Genomic DNA, 14376 nt, shown 5'->3' on the forward strand with positions numbered 1-14376 from the left:
GGAAAAAAAATGCTGCCTCAGTGTAGGTAAAAAATATTTTTATTACATTTGTTAAAAAGACAAAACAATTGCTATCAAATAATAAAACAGCCAAACTTGTTTCCATAAAAGTCCGGATCTCGCTAGGGAACATCTTTATCAGCTACATTTTCAGCGCAGCAGCGTTCCATCTGCTCCGGGTTCCGCAGGAAGTCGCCGTGTGCCTTGCGCTCGCGGTCGTTCTCGATGCGGTTGAGGTGGACGAGCAGGTGCAGCGCGTAGGCCAGCACCAGCAGCAGGATGAGCGACGTCACCAGACCCATCAGGATGGCCGGCGTCAGGAAGGTGGTGCAGTCGCTCACCGGCGCAAACCTGCCCGACGTCACGTTGAAGGCCTGGATCTGACGAGGGGCGCAAAGGGGATCGTTTTCACCCAATGACAATCACGTTGACAGATTACAAAGACCTTAAAGATTTGCTTTGGTTTCATCCTAGCATAGTCTCGTACCTGAGAGAAGTGGAATGGTTGTGTTTTAAATGGGGCTATTTTTAATTGCACAGTTAATGGTAGTTGCTTACAACTTCAAAGGTGCTTTTATTCTGAAATGTCACATCAGTTATGGAATTAAAGGGGAGGGGCTTTTATTCTGAAATGCCACATCAGTTTTGGATTCAGTTTCCTGGGCAGCATCCGAGGATAGTCTAGTACCTGACAGAAGTGGAATGGTTGAGTGGTAATGTGGCTTGTTTTTAATCTGACAGTTAATAACACTCACATACTGATTTGAAGTGGCCTTTATTCTGAAATGCTACATCAGATTTGGATTCAACTTCCCCGAGTAGCATCCCGGGATAGTCTTTAACACCTGACAGAAGTGTACTTTTGTACCGAGGATGACGGTGGCACCGGCGGGTGAGAATGGCACCTGGAAGTCTGTGAAGGTGAGCGTCCAGCGGCGGGCGTTGTCGCTGCCGGGGCTCAGGAGGGCGCTGTGGCGCTCCAAGCTGCTGACGTGCGAGCAGTGGTACGAGGACGAGGACGGCGCGTAGACGTCACTGGCGTTGAAGACGGCTTCCTGCGAGCTGTTGTAGACCACCGAGACGCTGTCCAGAGAGAACCACCACTGGCCCGAAGCCTCGTAGAAGGTGTTGGACAACTGCAGCCTTGGAAGAAGAACAAAGTACCGTTATGGTAGATCGCTATGCCGAAACCCTTCGCACCACTTTAGAGTGCCCCGTTGTTGGCTGTGAGTGAACGTGGGTCACGCAGATTGTTTTATTTTTTATGTCTGACTTGACAGTCAGCGTGTGGACCGGGGCGTGGTCGCATTAGAGTGCCTCGTTATCATCCATGAGTGCGTGCATATCACGCAGAGTAAAGTGAAAACGGAGGATTTTTTCTTTTCTTAAGTCTGTCAACAAACACGTAGCAATGTGCATAAGAAAAATACTAGACAGTGTAGCATCCATTTTTTTAGGTCATACTAGTGGCAATTGATCGACTCATTTCATGTTCTTCCCGTGTAAAGACATTTCTTTTCATTTTACAGAAACTTTAATGTATGCTTGTTTACATGTTATGTGATACGACACAATTAAGGTATTAGTGAATGATTAACTTGTTACCTGATGGACAGGCCTCTCAAATCGTCCACATCTCCAAACCTCATGGCCAGCCTGTTGAGGACACACGGACGCGTCAAAGTGCCATTTCGATCAGGCGGCGGCCATCATTTGCTTTTAAACACGGATTTAATCTTTTATTCATTTGTCATCATTTTCCTCATGAAATCATTTGTTAACGTATTGGGAAAAAAAAGACACGTTTACGACTTAACAAGAATAGCGCAAGGTGCACGAAAGCGGGCGGCGTGGAATGGCCGAGAGCACGTACGTGGCCGTGTCCTGGCGGCAAAGCGACTGGCTGGTGTCCACAGACTTTTGCGGCGAGAAGACTCGCTCGGTCAGGTCCACTTGCTTCTGGCCCTCGTAACGCAGGTACAACCTCCTGGCCTGGAACATCACGCACGGCCTCCCGTTGGACAGCACCTGACGGAAACACGGGACAAGTCAAGCTGAAGGGATATTTGTCATTATTGCTAAAATCACAATATTTTTTGAAACTTAATGCTTAACGTATGTTACATAAGTTAGTTACCACTCACTTAACATGTTTACATGTTAATGCTAAGCTACGTTACGTGACACATTTGAGCTAGGTATGCGAAAAGGCAAACTTGTGTTAAACCGTATGAAATGAAAGATAGGTTTACATCCATGTTGATGCCAAACTATCTCACTTAAAGATCAATTTCCATAACATATCAAACTTTATGAGGTCCACCGCAGCTAAACTTAAAAAAAGCTGAGGGAGGGAATGGCAATGTTATTGTTACTAATAACACTCTTCCCCTCCAGGCCCGATGCAAGCAGACTGTAACGGTTAAATGGATAAAGGCGCAAATGCAGGTCCTTTTGCTCGATCGTTCACGTGTTCATTTGTGTGTACGCCACCTTGAGGGGAGGAAAAGGGAGTGCGGCTCCTGGCGTCTGCAGTAACTTCCTTCCTTTCGCGACATCGTGAAGTGTTAAATTCTCTTCCGTCCTCATCTGTCCATCCACCTCCGCCGTCAGCGCCTCATCTGCACCCACTCAAATAATATGCAGCAAAATGTACTACACAGTCAAGTTAAATAAAAACTGGACTGACATATATGTTTGAAAACAAACATGTCTGAAATATGAAACGTAATTGTATTTAAATACTGCTACTGCTGTACATTTTTTTCTCAGGAAAACTCCATGACCCATGAACAGTTTTGGTGCACAAAAACAAACAAAAAAATGCAGGCCTTTTCAAGCTATTACTGCTTATGTTGGATGTTGATGACCTTGGATGCTTTGCAACCGCATGTACTCACCGTGGACTGGCGTTGCAGCAGCACTGTAAAAAGCAAAAGAAAAGAAGTAAATAGCATGTTTACACATTTCCAACAATTCGTGATCTTCTTTCAATAAAAGCATGCCACAGTAGCAGTGCTATTTCGTTCATCACCCACAATGCATCTGTGTACAATCAATGTGCTTTTGTCCACACATGCAAAAAAAGTAGCAATTGATTGTGGCGAAATGCTGCCTGTCGCTCTGCGATGAAAAAAAAAAAAAAAACTCGGACTCCTGTGGAGTATTGGGTCAATTCACTGCGGATTGAGGGGGATTGCTTGATTACATAATCATACAAACACACAAAAACACGCGGGCGGGCGGGCAGGAGGCTCCGAGCCAAGAGGAGATTTTGTGTGGTCTTTGCGCTGACAGCTGCGGAAGGTGAACGCCAGCCGGCCAGTCCGCAACGTCAGCTTTTGTTTGTCAGACAACAGTGACGGCATTGAAGAACTTCATCTGGTTTTGTGGTCAAAACAATCATGATAATGCACGAGGTGACACACTGAAATGATCTCCTGCGCTCACATCAAAATTGATTGCGTCGACTCACTAACTTCTGCACAGCCACTGAACTGGAATCTGATATACAAAAATGTACTCAAACAGCGTTTCTTATTCCTAGCGCATAGTTGACATTTAAAAAAAAAAAAAAAAAAAATCTCATGGTACATCATCAAACAAAAATGTTACAAAAAATATAGAAACGATAAATAATTGGTGCGACCTCTCGGTCTGACATACAAGTAAATTGTACTACATTCTGCCATCTAGTGGAAGAAAATGTTATAGTTCTGCCTGTCACGATACAGTACATCGCGGGCATAGATAGGTGAACAAAAACAACATTTGTAGTCAAGACATATGAAGTCATATGTTTTATTTATTGTTTCCCAGACTGACAATAAACAGTATTATAGAATAGGATATTTATATTTGCACATTTTTAATTAATTTGCTTTTTGAACTGCATGTTTAGTATTAAAAAAGATCAATCAAAATTTTCTGACCAATTCAGCAAAATTGTAAAAGATAACTTGTACTGTATAATTTGATTTTATTTATTTTCTTTATTTTTAAACGCGCCACTTTTATCAACCTTGAGTTTTAAATAAACAATTGAATTGAGTTGAATAATATATGGTTGGTTGGTCTATTTCCAATTCAGGTAATAAATACTGAATTACTATACATTATTTGGGATCGTATTGCATGGAAAACTTCACAAAATTTGAACACACACACACAGTGTATTGTGTTATACTTTTATGAATATATATTTTTGGTGGAGGGAAATGATTTTTAACTCATTCATTGCCATTGACGGTTGTAGATACCAAGTATGCATTCCAATTGAGAACATATACAATTTTTTATTGATTACTATTGTAAATGCATTTGTGCAAAAGAAAAAGAAAAAAAGAGCCATATAATAAATACCTTATCCTTAAATAAATGCAAATACAGTATTATTGAGAAAAATATTTAGGACATTTATGAAACGTCAAGATTAATGTGTGCTCGTTGAAACATCAAGATGACGATTCTCATCATTTTCCCTGCATTTGAAGCCTTTTTGAATGTAATCGATGACCTGATGTTACCTGTTCCAGAAGCGGCAAGCTATCCTAACGATGCACATAACAGGAGGACAATGCCGCTTGCTCCTTGCTGTGTCAAAGCTCAAAGATCAGATTAGTGTCAGGCTGCCAGCCGAGGTGTTGCGTGTGCTCGCCTACCTGTCAGATGGATGTGGGTCACGGCGGGAAGGCGACAACGACGACGACGGCTGAAAAAGGACAAGCGCGAGAAGGAGGATGAGGATGCTGCAGGAGGCTTCTGGAGATTTGGGAGCCATCGCTATGCTGCGCCGCTGCGCTATGCTGTGATGTACTGTGATGTCAGCACACACACACACACACATTCCCTCTCGACCCCCCCCCCCCTCTAATCTACTTTAATCAGCCCATTCCATGTTAACCCCCCCTGACAGACTGAGGAAGCAACCAATCGGAAAGCAGATGTCAAGACAGCAGCATCTCCATTGCAATGGCACACAGAATCACAGTTGCTGCATTTATGCTGAGTAGTTCAACCAAAAATATGCACAGTAGAGAGATGATGATTTTCCAGAGAACTGTGTATGTCATTCATCTAAAATGTAACTTCATAACATTTTACATTAAATGAGAAAACCCGCTCAGGGGATGTTATATTAACATGAAATTGTAATATTATAATCGGTAAATTTGAATACATTATATCAGATTAAAACCATTATGATTGAAAAAAAACTTTTATTTATTTTTATCAGCAATGTTCTACAAAAAAACAATATTCGTTTTGAATTATATTCTAGTTTAACAGTAGACTAAATTATATGCAATAATGCAATAAAAATATTTAAAGGTAAAAAAGAAAAAAAGAAAAGAAAAAAAAAGAACTGTACCGTAGAATGGAACGTGAGCATTTTAATCAGGCGTTCTGCGTGGGTGTCTGTTCCGGGGTCCTCAGAGCGGACATTTCGCCACGGTGCATTGTGGGTCTTTCCTTTCCTTCCCAGACTCGCTTCTGCAATCATGGGTACGTCGTAAACTTTTGCCTTTTTCACCCACCACTTCTCGCCACTTTGTCCGATTATCGCACCGACGGGCCCCATCATCACCTTATGAACACTTTTGGTTATTTTGACGTGCATCAAAAGCCTTAACGTGGCGTGAAAACGGTACATTTTCCTTCGCTCGCGGCTCCGCAACGTGGGGCGGCCATGACGCGTCCGTTCGGCTAGTTAGCACTTTAGCTTAGCGCGGCTAGCTCAAATAATCGGCGTTAAAATGGAACAAATGAGGCGAAATTGTTAAGTTTAAACAGGTATGAGGTCGCATAAGACTTATTGGTGGGTCCAACGTTGATATTGACGCGGTGAAGTTGGTCGGCAATGACTACAATGTGACAGTTGTTTTTTCGGACTTGCTGTAATTATAAGTAAGAATAATTCGACTTTGCTGGGTGCTTTTATTGTATCACTTTGTATAAAACAAAGTTATTCATGAGTTGGTTACATGTCAATGTGTACTAGTAGTAAGCGTACAGTTAAAAAGTGTAAATAACAATTGGAAATAAAAATCATGAGGCTCAATCATAATTGTATGCGTTTTAGTTAACACTATAACATTTTTCTAAATTATGTATGAGTAAGATTTATTTTAATTGAAAAGCAGGACTGTAAAAAATGATATTTGTCTAAAACTTACAACTTTTTTTGCAGTGGGAGATATTGATAGTTTTTCATTATAAAATGCTTATTTCTGTATGCATTTTTTTTTTACCAGATAATGGTTGACTTTCTTAATCAAAATTGAAAATTGTTTATTAAAGTAAAAAATAATTTTCAATTTAAGTCAGAGGGAAAGGACTTAAAAAAAAAATCCCTCAAAATGATCTCATCCACATAATTTTAAGTCCCACCAAACCCAGGTAAAATATTGGACATGGGCATTTTTTGCCAATGTTATTTTATTTTATTTATTTACCGTAAAATCTGAAGAAAAAAAATCAGACTACGCTGTTATGTTTGGAAGAACAAAGAAAACTTATTTTCAAATGAAGTCATATGAAAATTTAAATAATGCATCAGAAATATTAAAAGCATAAATCTCCTCAATTCTTTTTCGATTTATTGACGCAACATTTCCGTTTGGATCACGATAGGAAAATAAAGAACGATTGATTTGGTCCTGCGTGTGTTGTAAGCGGTGCGTTACCTCCTGCAGGAAAGTGTCGTGGTCTGCGCACAGCCAGGAAGCTCCGCAATCACCGCCGTGAGCAGAAATGGCACGACAAGCAGTACAAGAAGGCCCACCTGGGCACCGCCCTCAAGGCCAACCCCTTCGGAGGAGCGTCTCACGCCAAAGGCATCGTGCTGGAGAAAGTGTACGTCCAAAAATACACAAAGCGCAAATAAGCAGATATGCGAAAATGTTTTTTTTTTTTTATACATAGTTGTGAAATGTGTACTTATTGATTGCGTGTGCTTGCGCAGCGGCGTGGAGGCTAAGCAGCCCAACTCGGCCATCAGGAAGTGCGTGAGGGTGCAGCTCATCAAGAACGGCAAGAAGATCACCGCCTTCGTCCCCAACGACGGCTGCCTCAACTTCATCGAGGTGACCCGGCATCGGCGCCGTGAATCCGTTTGTTGTTTCTTTGGAATCCCGTCCCCTAATTTTGCCGTGTCGTCGACCCCGCAGGAGAACGACGAGGTCTTGGTGGCAGGTTTCGGTCGAAAGGGGCACGCCGTGGGAGACATTCCCGGCGTTCGTTTCAAAGTGGTCAAAGTGGCCAACGTGTCTCTGCTGGCGCTCTACAAAGGCAAGAAGGAGAGACCCAGGTCATAAAAGTCATACAAGGAAATAAAAGGTTTTCAGTTCAGAGTTCCATGTCTGTTGTTTGTTTACTTTTGAGGACGTGTTTATTGTCCAGACAGAAACACTGAGAAAACACAATGTGATGTCTTTGACCCCCAAAAAAAGATTCAAGGCAAGAGGTCATGTTGTTGTCCAACAAAATATGCAATTTGATTTTTCACATACCAAAAAAAAATGCATTCTTTGTCTGAAACACACAAAAAATAAGTTTTTCCATAAAAAAATTAAAAGCTCATGTTTGGTGAGCAATCCAAACAATAAATACATGTACTGTATTTTGTAATTTGTTTTCACTGTGTTTTAGGATATAAATACCAAAAATTTGAACTGCATTGTTTTCATTCTTATCCCAACGGTACAATTTTGATATTAAACAAAAACAAATCACTTATTGTCTGTTATGGATATCGTTCCAAGTTGGAGATGCATATTTAATAAAATCACTTGGGATGGGTAGGAAGGACATAGTTTTAGATTTTTAAAAAGCAACTTGATTTTCCGGCAATTTTTATTTATTTTTTTTATACATTTTTGGTAACAAAAACCGCAATGAGGACTAAAATGTCACTAGTTGAGATGTTGGAATTCTATCAAGGCACAGAAGGCAGTGTGAGTTTTTTCAAATGACTTCAGGGGAAGTTGACCTGCTTGTACTTTGAGTAATGCGACCAGTCACTGCTCACTTAAATATAGTAACAAACAGCACACAACATGACACGGCACTAACTTGACCACACTGAACCTTTGAAGGGATTTGACTGGGATTTATTTGAAAAGGAAAATAATAGGACGAGCTCGCAAAAACATCGTCGCTTCAAGAAGCGGACGACAAGAACAACCAAAAGGTAACAATGAAGAATCATCCATCGCGGTTTAGTAGTAAATAAGATGTCGAATTTGACAAGACAGATTTGTAGTGTTATTACAGTCATGAATTATATTTATAATTTTTACATTCATGTAATTATTCCAAATTAAAATAAATAGAAATGTGAGTTACTTTATAGTGTGAAACACTTTTTAAAATATACACAATTTTACAGTAAATGTCTTGTGTTTTGATTAGAACGAAATTAAAATGAGAAAAGTTTTTCTTCATTAAAACCCCAAAGAAAAGAGTTACTGTTTTTAACAATAATAATAGGAGAGAGAGAATTAGTTTTTCCCAAAAGCACTTTATTTTTATTCCGTTAAATATAGATGTATTTATTTTTTTATTCAGAGCTCTTTTTTTTTGTGTAAGAAATAAACCATTAGCAAATTTGGAGTTCGAATTTGCTTCTTTTTGTCACCCAGACTTTTTTTTTTTATTAAATAAAAAATAAAGTAAGATTCAACTAATAAAATAAGTGATTTTCCGTCATATTTTTTGCAAATGTAACTTTGAAAATCAATCAACTGCATCCATATTTTCATAATGATGCGCCTAATTGTAGGATGTAATGCCGACCCCCGCGCATGATTTGCCGCCGCATGCAAGTCAGCGATCGTTTTCATGTACTTTGCGTCATCTTCATTCAAATCGTTAGGATGAAGGACGATGACGACGACGACGACGCGGCGGCCATGCAGCACGTGATCCAACAAAGTCTGCTGGACGCCAACAAACACAAGCAAGTGCGCACAAGTCCCGCGACAACACGCAGGTTCGCTACCTCGTTATGTTAGCATCCCAATTGTTAGCATTTTAGTGAACGAGCCACCCGTCGATATCATTCTAATCCTTGTTACATCTTTTCATTTTGCAGCCGTACGGATGCAGACAGCGATTCCTTATTCACAGCTATAAGACAAGGTGAGGCGATATCAACAAATGCTAACTGTATCACAATACGGCTTTGCATGATAATCGATCAATTCAGGAAAACAAAATCAATGACAATATTGCTATTTTATTCAGTTGTTGATTTCGCTAACGGGATTAATAAAGTATTAATCAATACTTCGTAATATTTTTCGTATCATACTGACTGTATCAGGATCCAGAAATTGCACATCTCACTACCGATATTTTGTGGTAGGATGCCCACTCGCAACTCAAAACACCTGATAATGATATCAACTGTATCGCGATCTGGAGATCAACATATTGCGTTAAACTAATACACAACATAATACTTTATTGCAATATTTTGTTGTAGGTTAGCCAACAAGTTGTTTCAACCGCAGAAGAACTTGCGGTCGAATATTTGCCCAACGACGGTATCGCGATATGGCAATTGCAGCAAAATTGATTAGTAGGATAAAACCTAAGTACAAGATGGTACCATATCAATATGTTGTCGTAAGTTGCCAACTAAGTGTCAGAATCGCAGAGGTTAGTGTTATATTATCGCAATATCAATGGTATCGCGATACAGCAATTACACAACATTCCTAAAATAAGTTCCCGTCTATTTGTTGTTGTCGGTTGACCACTGGGTGTGCAAAATTTCAATGTTCCCACTGGTATCAAATGTATCGCGATACAGCATTGTAACACGTAGCATGTTAAGAAAGCGATACGGTTTGGATATTTGGCGTTTCACCACTCAGGTCATGTGAAGCTGGTGGAGGATCTGAGCGTCAACCACAAAGAGGTTTTCGTGCGGACGGACAGCCGAGGATGGACGGCCCTCCACGAGGCTTCTGCCCAGAGCAACCAAAGCATTCTGGAGCTCACCTTCGCAGGTCGGTGGGAAACCCGTCAGAACCGGATCCGCTTTCATCCAACCCCAAACTTTCTCCAGCTTCAGGTGACGACGCGGTGGATCATCGGACAACGCGAGGCGAGACGCCGCTCTTCCTGGCCGTGGAGCGAGGTCTCGTGGACAACGCCGACTTCCTCCTGGGACGCGGGGCCCGGCCCGACACGCAGAACCAGGACCAGGACTCGCCGCTGCTCGTAGGTAGGCCGACTCCGGCTCCATTTTTGTAGTCCCATTCAGTGTGGCTGAGCTGCCATTTTTGAAACGACTCCGTCCTCAGCGCTCCGTCGGGGTTGCCTGGACCTGGCCCGGCTGCTGCTCCGGAGGGGCGCGGCCGTCAACCAGGCGGGCAACCACAACCGGCGGCCACTCCACGAGGCCTCGCGGTTGGGCAGCGTGGAGATGGCGAAGCTGCTGCTGGAGGGCGGGGCCGCGCCCGACGCGCGCAGCCGCTTCGGACTCACGCCGCTGGCTCTGGCCGCTCAGGTGGGACACCTGCAGGTGCTGGAGCTCCTCATCAGCAAAGGTGACAACAAACACAGCAAAATGCTAACCAATGCACAAGCATAGCATGGTACTACTAAGTTAACCATTACTATTACTAGTGTTAACAAAAAATGAAAAATGCTTAATCATAGGTAAGGGGAAAAAATGGTTTTTAACCTTGATTTAAAAGCATTCACACTGTTGTGTTGACACTTATTCCATTTGCTTGCAGCACAACAGCCAATTGCTGCTTCACCGTGTTTACTTTGAACTTTGTGCTCCACTAATTGGTCTACTGACGTCAGAACCCCACTGGGTTTACATTCAATCAGCATTTCTTTCATGTATTCAGGACCGTAAAAATAAAACATTCAGTGATTTATATTACTACTACTAACTGCTATTACTAACCACACATATGCACTAATCTACTACTACTTTCATGTATTCAAGATGTAAACTATTCAGTGATTTATAGTATACTAGTACTAACTGCTATTACGGCTACTACTATTGCTAATAACTTTTTACCACTACCACATCAACTATTATTACTACTCCCAGTACTGCTTCTAAGAAGTAATCTGATGCTACTTCTACTAATAACTAACACTACTACTAATAAATAAGTCTTGCTACTACTACAGTACTGAGAAGTACTTAACTAAAAAAACACTACTATTACCAATGACTATAACTACTATCATTACTACTAAAATAACATCTACCACTACTACTACTACTACCATATATTACTAGTGCAAAATTACTAATAATGCGACTAATACTTCTAGCAATTACTGCGACTACTAAAAATTGCTATTGCTAATAAGTAGTACTACCTCCACTAAGCACTCATAACTACATTGCTAGTATTAATAAAAATAACTATGACTCATACTACTAAAAACTATTACCACAATTACTACATCAGTCATTTACTTACTACTACATTATTATTATAACTAATACTATTAACAAATATAATTATTACTACCACTCTACTGCTAATGACTACTTCACCAGTTCTTTGTTGTTGTAACCAATACTATTACCACTAAGAACTACTAACACTAGAAACTGTTACTACTGCTAGTAACCACTACAACCAATACTAAAAATACTATCATCCATCTTTCCAGCCGTTATGCGAACTGCTTATCCTGACTAGTTTTGTCATCACTACTACTACTAGCATGACTAGCACGACCGCTCAGTCGTGTTGTCGTTGCTGCAGGAGCCGACGTGCTGTCGCAGGCTCGGGACGAGGCGTCGGTGCTGTACGAGTCGTGCGCCAGCGGCGACGCGTCGGTGGTGGCGCTGCTGCTGGACTACGGCGCCGACGCCAACGTGGCCAAGCAGAGCGGCCACCTGCCCATTCACCGCGCCGCGCACCGGGGACACCTGCAGTAAGACACAACACGTGCGGCGGATTGTCAACAATACGCGACTTCCAAAATGTTGCGCGACGTGCTCAGAAGATACCGTGACGGATCGTTTCCATTATCGCCGCATCCTCGTACCGTCGGACCGGATCGTCTTCCAATGCTGCATTTGTGTGTTAGTGCGCGTGTGTGTTGTGCAGAGTTGTGATGCTGCTGATTCCAGTAACGTCCATGGAAGACATTTACAACAGTGGAATGAGTCCACTGCATTGTGCGGCTGCTGGCGGGCACGCACATTGCATCAAGGTGGGACTGACTGACTAATGGACTGAGTGTGTGTGTGAGCATACGTTTGAACAAGACTGTGTGTGTGTGTGTGTGTGTGCACCTGCACCCCAACCAGGCTCTGCTGGACGCGGGTTTCGACCCCAACTACATGTTGCATCCGAGCGTGCGTCGCGGCTACGACGACGAGAGGAAGTCGGCGCTCTTCTTTGCCGTGTCCAATGACGACGTCCCGTCAGTGCGCCTCCTTCTGGAGGCCGGCGCACTGACCAACCAGGACCCCGTCAAGTGTCTGCAGGTACCCCGGGGTCTTTGGGCGGGACTTTCGGTGTACAACAAAGTACATGGAGTGATACCTCAAATTAAAGCACACGATAGAAGCTTTCCAGATCTATTATTATTTTGTGGATATATACTCATATGATGAGGTAATGACCAAATATGTATTTTTTATGTTGACAAGAAACAGGGTTAAAAAAACTGTTTGCAGCAAAGTATATGGAGTGTTACCTCAAATTAAAGGCCACAATGACAGCTTTCCAGATCTATTAATATTTTGTGGCTATACACTCATGACGAGGTAATGGCAAAAAATTTGGCTTTTGTCATAGTTGACAAGTAATTGGGCCAAAAATCGGTTTGCAGCAAAGTATATGGAGTGATATCTCAAATTAAAGGCCATTATGAGTGCTTTCCAAATCTGCTATTATTTTGTTACTATTTCCTCATCTGGTAAACCAATGAGCAAAAAAACTAATTTGAGTCACTTCCTATGGGGGGAGGGAACAATTATTGTGTTTTTTTGTCTTTTTAGGTTGCTCTGCGTCATGGCAACTACGAGTTGATCAAATTGTTGCTGCGGCACGGCGCCAACGTCAACTTTTACTCCAGAATCAACACCACGCACTTCCCCTCGGCCCTTCAATACGCGCTCAACGACGAGGTTCCAATCCTTGCGTTTTCACTTGGATGGCGCCGTTGACGGGATGAGACTGTGACGTGCGTGCGTGCGTGCGTGCATGTCAGGTGGTTGTGCGGATGCTGTGCAACTATGGTTACCACGTGGAGCGTTGCTTCGACTGTCCTTACGGCAACGGGTCGCACGTACCTGAGGACTACGAGGGCTGGACCGACACTGTCATCAAAGACACCATGGTAGGTTGCTAGGTAACCAACTGGAATAGATCAACATTGATAAAACGCGTGCTGCGTCAGTTCTGCGAGGTGATCACGGTGTCCTGGCTGAAGCACCTGTCTGGTCACGTGGTGCGGGTTCTGTTGGACTACGTCGATCACGTGACCCTGTGCAGCAAACTGAAGGCGGCAATCATGGAGCAGCAGCAGTGGGGTGACATCTGCAGGCTGCAAGGTGAACTGCAACACACGCACAGGCCACAACATTAGGTACAACCCGGATAACGGTTGCTAGCTTTATGGATATGGAGGGTCAAAACTTTTTTTCTTTTCTTTATTCATTTATTTCAATATCACAATGCCATAAAAATAACTGACATAACATTTTTGAATCTTTTTTTTTTTTTACTTTTAATTATGCTTATATATATTTTGTTTTTATCTCCATTTATGTTTTTTTTTGTATTTAACTTTTGAATTCTATATTTTTTAGATCCTTTTTTATTTTCACTTTTATTCATTTTTTATTTTGGCAGTTTTGGCTCTCCACACATGAAAGATAATGCAGCAAGACTCACTTTTTAAGACGTCTTAAGCGTAAACATTTCAAGAAAAAAAAAAAAATACAAATCTTTTGTATGCGTATTGGGTGGTGAGTGTGCAAGTGTACCCAACAAAGCGGTCAAGCGTGCGTGTGCTCCTCTTCTCAGAGAACGCTCGCTGCCTGCAGCATCTGTGCCGCCTGCGCATCCGCAGCTGCCTGGGCCGCCTGCGTCTGCGCTCGCCCGTCTTCATGAGCTTCCTGCCGCTGCCGCCGCCACTCAAAGATTACGTCCTGTACCGCGAGTACGACCTGCACGACCAACTCAACAGTGAACACACGTGATTCATCCGCTTGCTGTTTAAATAAATAAATAAATAAAATGTTTTTGGTCACATTTTTTACTAGTAACCAGGGCAAAAACCTATTTGCAGCGAACTACAGTGAGTGATGTCAAATGAAAGGTCACGGTGAGGGCTTTACAGATTTGCAACTATTTTGTCAATATGAGC

At 42.1% G+C, this 14376-nt stretch overlaps 3 protein-coding genes across 6 annotated transcripts; 2 read left to right on the top strand and 1 right to left on the bottom strand.

The window, feature by feature from the left end:
- Positions 1 to 21: 21 nt before the first annotated feature.
- Positions 22 to 6075, bottom strand: atp6ap1la (ATPase H+ transporting accessory protein 1 like a). 3 transcript variants are annotated; one of them, XM_077572815.1, is made up of 8 exons: positions 5372 to 6075; positions 4662 to 4711; positions 2901 to 2923; positions 2494 to 2621; positions 1874 to 2028; positions 1606 to 1656; positions 906 to 1143; positions 22 to 380 (listed from the first exon to the last, which is right to left on the bottom strand). In XM_077572815.1, the coding sequence occupies exons 1-8, from the start codon at positions 5651 to 5653 to the stop codon at positions 123 to 125; spliced, it is 1185 nt and encodes a 394-aa protein (XP_077428941.1). In that variant the 5' UTR covers positions 5654 to 6075; the 3' UTR covers positions 22 to 122. The 3 variants fall into 3 exon arrangements, with proteins under 3 accessions (XP_077428941.1, XP_077428940.1, XP_077428942.1); XM_077572814.1 differs by having other exon boundaries at positions 2494 to 2630; positions 5372 to 6074; XM_077572816.1 differs by lacking the exon at positions 5372 to 6075 and having other exon boundaries at positions 2494 to 2630; positions 4662 to 4851.
- rps23 (ribosomal protein S23) lies at positions 5406 to 7352 on the top strand. Its single transcript, XM_077572817.1, has 4 exons — positions 5406 to 5505; positions 6696 to 6855; positions 6965 to 7085; positions 7170 to 7352. The coding sequence occupies exons 1-4, from the start codon at positions 5502 to 5504 to the stop codon at positions 7314 to 7316; spliced, it is 432 nt and encodes a 143-aa protein (XP_077428943.1). The 5' UTR covers positions 5406 to 5501; the 3' UTR covers positions 7317 to 7352.
- Positions 7353 to 8074: 722 nt separating this feature from the next.
- On the top strand, positions 8075 to 14251 carry asb14a (ankyrin repeat and SOCS box containing 14a). 2 transcript variants are annotated; one of them, XM_077572809.1, is made up of 13 exons: positions 8075 to 8191; positions 8876 to 8992; positions 9095 to 9141; positions 9882 to 10016; positions 10076 to 10234; positions 10314 to 10559; positions 11757 to 11928; positions 12105 to 12210; positions 12308 to 12487; positions 13004 to 13132; positions 13216 to 13344; positions 13405 to 13558; positions 14034 to 14251. In XM_077572809.1, exons 2-13 carry the CDS (start codon positions 8877 to 8879, stop codon positions 14207 to 14209), a joined length of 1749 nt encoding a protein of 582 aa, XP_077428935.1. In that variant the 5' UTR covers positions 8075 to 8191; position 8876; the 3' UTR covers positions 14210 to 14251. The 2 variants fall into 2 exon arrangements, with proteins under 2 accessions (XP_077428935.1, XP_077428936.1); XM_077572810.1 differs by lacking the exons at positions 8075 to 8191; positions 8876 to 8992; positions 9095 to 9141; positions 9882 to 10016 and having other exon boundaries at positions 10121 to 10230.
- The last annotated feature ends 125 nt before the right edge of the window (positions 14252 to 14376 follow it).

Source organism: Vanacampus margaritifer, chromosome 8 (genome assembly GCF_051991255.1).
Source record: "Vanacampus margaritifer isolate UIUO_Vmar chromosome 8, RoL_Vmar_1.0, whole genome shotgun sequence".
In the NCBI taxonomy this organism is placed as follows: Eukaryota; Metazoa; Chordata; class Actinopteri; order Syngnathiformes; family Syngnathidae; genus Vanacampus; species Vanacampus margaritifer.

Bases quoted from the DNA above. Each gene is read 5' to 3' on its own strand.
- rps23 (XM_077572817.1), top strand. The intron at 6,856-6,964 runs GTACGTCCAAAA...GTGCTTGCGCAG, and splicing joins GGCATCGTGCTGGAGAAAGT to CGGCGTGGAGGCTAAGCAGC. The intron at 7,086-7,169 runs GTGACCCGGCAT...TCGACCCCGCAG, and splicing joins GCTGCCTCAACTTCATCGAG to GAGAACGACGAGGTCTTGGT.
- atp6ap1la (XM_077572814.1), bottom strand. From the start codon at position 5,653: ATGTACCGTTTTCACGCCACGTTAAGGCTTTTGATGCACGTCAAAATA. The intron at 4,712-5,371 runs GTACAGTTCTTT...GTCCTTTTTCAG, and splicing joins TGCTCACGTTCCATTCTACG to CCGTCGTCGTCGTTGTCGCC. The intron at 2,631-2,900 runs GTGAGTACATGC...ATATTATTTGAG, and splicing joins TGCTGCAACGCCAGTCCACG to TGGGTGCAGATGAGGCGCTG.
- asb14a (XM_077572809.1), top strand. From the start codon at position 8,877: ATGAAGGACGATGACGACGACGACGACGCGGCGGCCATGCAGCACGTG. The intron at 12,211-12,307 runs GTGGGACTGACT...CACCCCAACCAG, and splicing joins GGCACGCACATTGCATCAAG to GCTCTGCTGGACGCGGGTTT. The intron at 13,559-14,033 runs GTGAACTGCAAC...TCCTCTTCTCAG, and splicing joins TGACATCTGCAGGCTGCAAG to AGAACGCTCGCTGCCTGCAG.